At 33.8% G+C, this 9652-nt stretch overlaps 2 protein-coding genes across 3 annotated transcripts; both read right to left on the reverse strand.

Moving 5' to 3' along the window:
- Nucleotides 1-248: 248 nt before the first annotated feature.
- Nucleotides 249-4276, reverse strand: LOC120114728 (phosphatidate cytidylyltransferase, mitochondrial-like). 2 transcript variants are annotated; one of them, XM_039135532.1, is made up of 11 exons: nt 4201-4276; nt 3599-3820; nt 3459-3515; nt 3268-3330; nt 3123-3191; nt 2916-3008; nt 2567-2671; nt 2416-2493; nt 1617-1745; nt 983-1088; nt 249-529 (listed from the first exon to the last, which is right to left on the reverse strand). In XM_039135532.1, the coding sequence occupies exons 2-11, from the start codon at nt 3710-3712 to the stop codon at nt 339-341; spliced, it is 1005 nt and encodes a 334-aa protein (XP_038991463.1). In that variant the 5' UTR covers nt 3713-3820; nt 4201-4276; the 3' UTR covers nt 249-338. The 2 variants fall into 2 exon arrangements, with proteins under 2 accessions (XP_038991463.1, XP_038991464.1); XM_039135533.1 differs by lacking the exon at nt 3268-3330.
- Nucleotides 4277-5920: 1644 nt separating this feature from the next.
- LOC120114736 (organellar oligopeptidase A, chloroplastic/mitochondrial-like) lies at nt 5921-9646 on the reverse strand (the record flags this gene model as incomplete). Its single annotated transcript, XM_039135537.1, is given in 9 exon segments — nt 5921-6177; nt 6316-6387; nt 6722-6787; nt 7038-7069; nt 7182-7278; nt 7281-7343; nt 7920-8037; nt 8420-8565; nt 9380-9646. Coding segments are annotated over 9 exon segments (942 nt in total), but the record flags the coding sequence as incomplete, so codon positions are not given.
- Between the last annotated feature and the right edge of the window lie 6 nt (nt 9647-9652).

Raw genomic sequence — 9652 nt, forward strand, 5'->3', positions numbered from 1 at the left:
GCTGCTCATCCTGCTTACATAGTCTCAGATTCTCATATGTTTAGATATTTTAGGTTAACCCGACCCAACCTAAATATATATATAGATATATATAATTCATTTTTATTAGATAAAATAAGGACCTTATTGAAAAATAAATAAAACACAAAAGGATATTATTGTAATTATCCCTAAATATATAAAGAATAGTTATACTATTATGTCAGGTCTGATCAGATTTTTTCACCCTAAACCCAAACCGATTTTTTTATAAATAAAAACCAACCTGAGTAATACCCCGTTAGATCCGGTGAAATTGACATCCTTATCCCATTTAGAGTATGACAATCATGCCAATGTCATGATCTCCAAGCCTTGCACATTTTATTGGTTAGATATCTAGCAGCTTTAACACCACCAACCGTCAGTACACCTGATACAGCTTGCCTTGCACTTGAAACCCTCACTGTTCGCCTCAATACTTTCTGCATGCATTGTGCAGCCTCTTCTCTTGACCCAAACCCCAACCTATAGCTATTACCAACTTCACCTGCTCATATTAAAACAACAGTTCATTGCCATTGTCAATTATTTTACAGAAGCTATCTACTTCACCAACTTAACTAGTGGTGGGTATAATGCAAAAAGGGCATAATGTCAAAAAATACTCCCAACGTTTTGGAACATTTTGACCCTAACGTTTCATTTTGGGTAAAAAGGTCCCTATATGGATGGAAATTGTTAGTTAACGAATGGTTAACGCTCTAAAATGAGGGTCTTTTTACCTCAAAATGAAATGTTGAGGGTCAAAATGCTCTAGAAAAAAAAATAAGGGCCAAAGTAACTTTTCAATCAAACGTTAGTGACATTTTTATCCTAAAATGAAACGATAGGGGGGCCAAAATGACCATTTCAGTAAACGTTGAGGCTAATTTTGGCATTATACCAAAAAAGAAAAGGTAAAGCATTCAGCTCTAGGCAAGCAGCATGTGTGTACACTTACCAGATTTACTAATTACTTCCATCTTTTCTTTCTTTATCCCCATTCGACTTCTAATACTTGGAGGAAGGGAAGATAAGTGAGAGCATGTCACTGCTAAGCCACAATCCTGATTTCAATGGAGAATATTATCAAAATCAATAGTCTAGTGGAAACGTTATCTTTTATACAATCTCAAAGCTCCGAATCAATGGCATGAAATATATGATAACTTTTCCATAAAAGTTAAATGTCATTTAAATTTTCCATTTACACCCTTTCCCCTTTAGGAGATGAAATCAACAAATACAGAGAAAGATAAAAGAACACACCTCAAACCTACAGAACAACCTAAAATAATACTGAAGACAAACCAAATTCATGTAAATTGAACTATGCAGGCTGCAATACTAACGCATACAGGATAACTTCAGGATGCTAGTTGTTCTTTGTCATGTAAAAGTCAGCCTCGAACTTGAGTAGCAACCCAGCTTGGTGCCTTTTAGTATTTACATTTTTACCCATTAAAAAACTTGGATAAAAGAGAATGCAGGAACTTCCTTTTCTAGTACAGCTTTAATGTTTTGTTTGGAACTTAATTAAGCATATGAGCTATAAATGAGACCAAATTAGTTCTTTAATTTGCATTCATATAAACCTGAGATATATTTGCAAGTTGATTTGTAGATGACGAGAATCTTAAGAAGTCTTTGTCTTCATACTCTCGAAGAAATGTCTTATACATGGTCTGGAATAAATCAAACTGCCCTCGTACAATCTTCTTCACCTGAATAAACAAAACATCCTTGCATCATAACAAAATAAATACCAGATTAAATGAAAATTGAAAAAAGAAGCAGTGGACAATTACTACAAAATAAACAAACAAATAAATAAAAAGACAACAAAGCTATACCCATTTTTATTAAACTTTTTCCATATATTTAGAGGATCATACTCATACATATATTCAAATATGTTTTGGATGCATATACTTTAAGAAACATAAAAAGTCTAGGTAACATAGTTCACAGGGAGGATTAGGAATCATTTCATATGGATTAGAAATTGAACACATTGTAGGATTAAAGCGGCAGGACAGGGTTTAGAACCATCACCATAACCAAGGGGTAACTAGCAGAGGGTTAATTTGGCTTCTCCAAGAAGATGGGAACAGATGGTAAGTGAACAGTTTCGTTGGTTTGGGTTTACATAAATCATCATGGCGAGAACTTGATAAAACAGAGAAAAAAAATTGAATTGTTTGCATGTTAGAACTTATAGCTCAAATGTCATACCAAATAAAGAACTGAAAGTGCTTGTAACTCAAAATTTAAGTAAACTACTCCGCAACTTTGATGTACAAAACCAATGTAAATTTCAGACTGAATTGCACAGTCAATAGCTAAACTACTAGATATTTTCCTTCAAATTTCCATCTTAAACTTAAGTTTTACCTTATTTCGATCCTCTGCAAAAAGCATACGCAAGTCACCCATGTATGAAAGGCTACATATTTTGGCATACAGGTCTTCCTACATGAACATGGAGTTGATTATAAATACGGCAATATGATATTTAAAAGAGGGAAAAAGAAACAAAGCTAACCTCTGTGAATTTGGGTGGTAAGAAGAGGAGAGAGGCAGACACAGCAGCTCGAAGGTTAACTGAGTTTACATTTTCAATATCCAAATTATCCACAAGCATATTTACCTAAACAAAAACGAAGTTATAAGAATACAAATCAACCCTACAGAACAACTTATATAGGATACTATTATAAATGGTGAATATGCTTCTCACAAGGGGAAAAACAGAAAGCTGAATAATTTACCCTCATTTGGCAAATGAGAAAACAAAGGTTATCCATTTTTATAGTACTTTTTTAAAAGACGATATAATAGAAGTGTGAGAAAACAGGGGAAAAACAAAGGTTATCACATTTAAGAAAACATACCGGTTTCTGTAAACGACCACTCAAATACAAGCTCTCCCAATTTAATAGGTCTTGAATCAAATCATTCATTCGAAAAACTCCATATTTCAGCATCTGCCATCCGCAATGTAGCCAAAGTGTGAGAAATTTAAGATTTAAAGTGTACACCTACAATCCCTTTCAATAATCATACTAAACATAAGATCTCACAATGTTAATACTCAATACCTTGTTATTCCAAGTAACATATGGGTTGAAGTGTATTCCTACTCCTATACTGTCAGCAACACCAGTAATCTACAAACCAACAATCTGTAGTCTGAACTATTGGAAAATAAAATAAAACGTGTGTAGATGAGAGAGAGAGAGAGACCAGTTTTGCCCCACCAAGATGCACCATCCATGAGGCGTAATGATCAGTATTCATTTTTAGATTCTAGGTGAGAGAAAAACAAATAGGTTAGATAGATGAATTTTTTTTTTTTTTTTGGGGGGGGGGGGGGGGGGTTCACAATGTAAAGAACTGTTAAATAGCATTGGCATAGCTTAAAATATGAGTCTCACCTCAGAATGCCATTGCAGGGGATCAGAAACACCTAGTATGTAATCGGTCATTGTTGACTAAAAAACCAAAAAAGTTAGAGACAAAGGGAAAAAACTGAAGAAATGCAAGTAGGAACAGAGTGGTAGTGAAGTAGAAGAACCTTGTCAGGATAGGTCGAATGAAGAGCCGAGCCATAGACACAGCAAAACTCAACTGGAGGAAAAGCTTTGAGAAAATCCAACAGATGGGCATGAACTGTGTCCTTATTAACCATGTTTTCTACTTTTGGTAGTGAAGAAGTAATTAACTATGTATGTTGAATGAAAATTAATGTCAAAAACTTGCTTACAGAACACATGCAAAGTTGGTTTACATCAAACACCTACAAAAGAAAAAGAAAAAAAAGTTTAGACAGTAACTAAGTTTCTCAATCTAATCAATTTAAATGGCCAAGTACAATACCCCTAAATACCATGTTATGCAATAGGATGCATAATGAGTTGTTTAATAATCTGTTCGTTGGTTATTCAGGTGTTGTAGTAATCAGTCATTTGATTGAGGCATTTTATCAAACAGTTTATGGGCGTTAATTCCAAATTACTTTTCTTTCAATATTCGTTTCTTCTCTCTTCTCCTTTCTTCAATCTCAGTTTCTTTCTGGTTCAATCATCTTTCCCACATACCAAAAAACAAATTTACTTCGAATCAGTCGTATAAAAATAACTGAAATGAAAAGGCTAAACTTGGGTTATTAATACTTACAAATATAAACTAAAGATGAAAGAGTTTCAATTTGCGGGAGAGCATGGATCTCAGTGTCGGAATTTCAAATGCTAGGGTTTAAGAGGAATACATGGGAAAGTAACTGCACGAACTTGCTTGGTTTAGTTTCTCAAATTTGGGTAAACTACCCTTAGTACCTAAACTATCAGTTTTAGTTCTTTTAATACCTAAACTTTTAATCTTTTTAAAAAAAATTAATGTTTAGTTTTTGTTTCATTTTAGTACTCCACTGTTAAAAATTTAACGCTCTTAATACCTAAACTATCAATTTTGTTCCGTTTTAGTACCTAAGCTTTTAAATTTTTTAAACCTTAACGTTAAATTTTGAACAGGAGTATTAAAATGAAACAAAAACTAAATTTTAAGTATGATTTTAAAAAAATTAAAAGTTTAGATACTAAAACATACAAAAATAAGAATTTAGATATGCTTTGGACCTCAGACTATTTTGTTCTCTTCGCTCGACTATGATTTACAGTTTGTCGGCAGTCTTTCAATAATTTTATCCTTTTTTTAGTTCGTTCGCTAATTCATTCAAATCTGTTGTATCTATATTTTGTTCAAATTCTTTTATTAGGTTTTTAATCTTTTCTTATATGATCCTAAGTAACTATTTTTTTTGTTAATAATTATAGGAAAATGTCTTAATTATATGATTACTTTACATTTATGATCGTAAACATTCATTATAATTTTAGATACGTCATTGCGTTCGTGACTATTTTGTTCTCTTCGCTCGACTATGATTTACAGTTTATCGGCAGTCTTTCAATAATTTTATCCTTTTTTTAGTTCGTTCGCTAATTCATTCAAATCTGTTTGTATCTATATTTTGTTCAAATTCTTTTATTAGGTTTTTAATCTTTTCTTATATGATCCTAAGTAACTATTTTTTTTGTTAATAATTATAGGAAAATGTCTTAATTATATGATTACTTTACATTTATGATCGTAAACATTCATTATAATTTTAGATACGTCATTGCGTTCGTGACTATTTTGTTCTCTTCGCTCGATTATGATTTGTAGTTTGTCGATAGTATTTCAATAATTTTATCCTTTTTTGTAGTTCGTTTATTGATTCATCCAAACCTGTTTGTATCTATATTTTGTTTGATTGCTTTGATTAGGTCTTTAATTTTTCCTTATATGATCCTAAGTGACTAATTTTTGTTGTTGATAATTATAGGAAAGTGTCTTAATTATATGATTACTTTACATTTATGATCGAAAACATTCATTATAATTTTAGATTTTTTCAATATTAATATTAGCGGATTCTATAAAAAAAATTCTTTTGTTCACTAGGTTAAAAAACGAATGGTTCATTGGGTTCGAGAATGGAACTGGCTGGAGATTAAAAAACCCCAAATAATATGGCCTCCAAATATATCAAATTCAAACTAAAATAAAATTTTCCAGTTCAAAACACTACTAAATTACTCACTTTTACCGACGTATGTAAAACTGCCAAAAGTAAAGTGACCCAAAAAATAATTAGTGAAACGGTATTCATGCTTCTCACCCTATTTAAACTTCGTTTGGAAAAGTACTATTTTTTTCAATTTTTTGTTTGAGCCAATAATCATGTTTCAAACGTGAATTTTTTACTTAAAAATAAATTATTTAAAAATAGTTTTGCGTTTGAATTTTAGGCCGAAGACACTTCCATAAGCATTCTCAAACGGCCCTAAATGGCGCAAATATGGTTCATGTTTCAATGTGTTGGACAATCCAAGTACCACAAGTTACGAAAAACAGCCAGAAGCATAAGCAAGCATATAATGGAACCAATGAGAAAAATCCAAAGCTAATTTATTCTAGTAAAGTCTATTTGCATTGCATGCCTCTTTGGTAAAACCATTGTCTTGTGCCTCAGGCTGTTACTTGTAACAATCCATTGTGCCTCAGCAACGCCTCTGGTGACGGTTCTCGTCCACGGAACCCAACAAACACCTGGACCCAGCATTTCATGTTAACAGCATTCAATGGAATATCCACAACTGATATTTCTCATTTTGAAAATATTGCTCAGGGGGACAGGTCAGAAACTTGGAAATCAAATGATTTTTTTTTTCACAATTAGAAACTAACCTCCAATGGTGCTTTTCCACCTCCAAGAGCAAGTATGGTCTCTCGAAACTTATGGCCAGTCTCTTGAACGGCCTGCAGAAAAATACAACTAAATATAAATGGATCGTAGTTTTTGAAGTGAAACACAAAGAAGAAGCACTCTATGCTATACACAATCAGGAATCAGCAAACTAGATGAGGATATGCATTCAATTTTACATTTGTAGTGTGATGAGAACAATTTGTAGAATACCATGGCTCTCCAACTGTTTGCACCGACTTAAAAACTAGCCAGATGTACACAGAAGGGAGAGGGGTCGAAATCAACGACATGATTTTACTCTATTTGATGTACATATTGTACGGAAATATATATAATAATAAACAAGAACAAACCAATCCTGAACACCCTTTTCAACCACGATACCTTAATGTCATCCAGTCCAGCATCCTCAAATGCTGAGAAAGCATCTGCAGACAATACTTCCGCCCACTGCAAGATATAGCACTTCAGATTTCAGATCACACTAAGGAAAAAAGGAAAAACAAGGATGCAAATCATGCCCACAGGACTTCAGAAGAAAAATACTTGATACAAGCTAGGCTGCAAAAATTTGCTACATGGAGAGAGGAAAGGATAATAACTTGTTATGTTATATAGTCTTACTCGGATTACTGATGCAACATTTCAAACACGTTTTCATCATAGTTTTCTAAGGGGCTACATAAAAGATAAAATATACCTTGTAACTATAGTATCCAGCAGCATATCCACCTAATATTCACAAAAATTCGAATAAAAACATGCCCAAGGTGAGGTTCGCACCAAATTGTAAAAACATTACATGAGAAGGGGAGAGAAAAAGGCTTGAAGAAGAAGGACAAACCAGCAAATATATGGTTGAAACTGCACAGAAACCTATCTTCTGGCAATGGAGGGATCACTTGTGTTTTTCTGGAAACTCTCTGATCAACATCAAAAACACAGATTCTGACCCATCTGAGATGTATTTTGTATGTAGTTCTAAATCCACGCTAGCAAATCGAAGCTGGAAATAGAAAATGGTTATAACTGATCTGTCAAGCAATCAAATACTAGAGCAAACACTAATCCACTTCACCAAAAATTACAATGTACTTTAACTGAAAAAATAAATCAGAAAGTTTCCAAGAGACATTTCATTAAGTAATACATCTTAAAAACAAATGATGAGAACAATATAATCATTGTGTCAATTAAAATTATCTTATATCACACATTACATGGATTTCAGACACAAATACCCTCATTATTGCTTAAAGAAATTAATAATAATACCCATTCAAAATTTCACACTACCACCAAAAATTGGAACCTTTTTATCTTTCTAAACCCTACTACAACCTGTAGCTGTACTGTTGATATTAAAATGAAGCACATGCAAAATCAGTCCAACATGGAGGCAGAGAGGGAGATTGGTAAGAATGTGAGAAATAACGACAGACATGAGGAACGTTGAGATAAGAAATCCTCACAGGGTACCATCCAAGCATATAAAGAAGTGCACTAATACCCTGGAAACATATAGCTTCTGCAGAGATATGTACACACCAAAAATGACACAAGGACAAAAAGTTCAACTAACCTGACGAAGACTTAGAGAACCAGCACGGAAAGTCCTTGCAGCAAGGAGCTTCAAATAAACTTCTTCGGGGAGACTCTCCCCTGTTTCATAATGCTTTGCAATGCTCATCAATGTATCCCTTAAGCAAAACAGGACAACAAAAATAAAAATCTAAGAAATGAAAGTTATAATTTATATGAAAAAAATGAAATGCTCATGAAAATAGTGGCAAAATCCAAATATTTGACCAGGGGAAATATATTCAGAAAAGATGATTAGACAACGTGGAAATTCAGATGTTTTTCTTGTCGATAATTCCGTAGGCTAAAAATAAGGTCAAAAAAGATCAAGCAGCCATGACTAGTAAGGGTAAAATAGACATGTCTTTTCCTAACCTGTTGTCACATTATAAACATTACATTCAAATGAAATATGATTAACCACAAACACAATAGTAAAAGCTCTAGAGTTGAATCTGAAGCATCCAAAAGATTTAGATTTTGATAGCTGGAGATGTTAACCTGTGGTAACACCAATTTTCCATGAACTGAGAGGGCAACTCAACAGCATCCCATTCAATTCCCCGAATGCCAGCTACTAGACCCTCATCTTGCTTGGTCAGCATATGCTGAAGTGCATGACCAAATTCATGGAAGACAGTCTCAACCTGAAGAAAAAGAAATGCCATCAGTTCACGTGGGCCAAACTACAGCAGCCACTTTGCATATCTAGACAAGTCACATATGCTTAGCATCAGCCACTACTGCAATAATGATCAGTAAAAATTAAAAGCATATCCAATGCAAGCACTGCCAGCATAAAGCCAGAACCTCTAGAAGAAAGATTTAAAATCAGCTAACATCTGCTCAGATGCCTCTGAACTATATTTAACAATAGTATTAGTAGAGATTAGACTCTCTTAGAACCATGCAATCTAGCACACATGCATGTTCCTCTTCGGTATATCTGTTCAAAAGAATTTACCAGATCCATGCTCTTTAACCTAATAGTTTCTGTACAAAAAAGAATCATGCACCTTGGAACACCTAATAGTTTCAGTATATCTGTTCAAAAGAATACACATGCATGTTCCTCTTCCATTTATCTTTTAATATTTTTAAACTAGAGGAGCTACGATCACAATAAATCAAAGAGTATCACCTTGGAACTTCTAGCTTAAACGAAAGAAAAAACATTTTTACATGAGAATACTTTAACCTTTTTGTTTTGTTCAAAGGCTTTAGCTAATAATATTATTAATCAAAGAACAGCGTATAGGTGGCTAATTTTTTTTTGGGTGATAAGTTCCGAAGCATGACTAGGGGTAGAAATGAATTTGTGGGACTGTAGATAGGAGAAAAACTCTAAGCTTCTGGACCTGGTGGCTCCCTGGTATCAACTTAGCCTCCAGCTCCAGTCATTCACAACACAAGAATTTATAAGCATTGACATTGTACTTAAAACCAACTTCTTCAACTTACTTCACGGAATGTCATGAGGCTTGGCTTGTCCCCAAATGGTGGTGTTTGATTGCATACCATGTGGGCAATAGGCAACCTAGATGTGGTCCCATTCCGTGACATTACACGACTTCGAGAAACAACCTCATCCATCCATGCACCTTCCCTTTTCTCTGATGGGCGAGAGAATGGATCAAAATAAAAATAGGCAATTGGACTACCTGAAGACTCTTTGACACAGTAGAACCTCACATCTTTGTTCCAAACCTTTTGAAAGAAAAGAAGAGTTAGAAA

The sequence above is a fragment of the Hibiscus syriacus genome, unplaced genomic scaffold (assembly GCF_006381635.1).
Source record: "Hibiscus syriacus cultivar Baekdansim isolate YM2019G1 unplaced genomic scaffold, ASM638163v2 tig00110241_pilon, whole genome shotgun sequence".
NCBI lineage: Eukaryota > Viridiplantae > Streptophyta > Magnoliopsida > Malvales > Malvaceae > Hibiscus > Hibiscus syriacus.

What these genes read in the sequence shown, in the direction of transcription:
- LOC120114728 (XM_039135532.1), bottom strand. Translation starts at nt 3,712, where the DNA reads ATGGTTAATAAGGACACAGTTCATGCCCATCTGTTGGATTTTCTCAAA. An exon ending in CCCTGCAATGGCATTCTGAG is followed by an intron (nt 3,331 to 3,458) that starts GTGAGACTCATA and finishes TCTCTCACCTAG; the next exon opens with AATCTAAAAATGAATACTGA. An exon ending in TACCACCCAAATTCACAGAG is followed by an intron (nt 2,494 to 2,566) that starts GTTAGCTTTGTT and finishes ATGTTCATGTAG; the next exon opens with GAAGACCTGTATGCCAAAAT.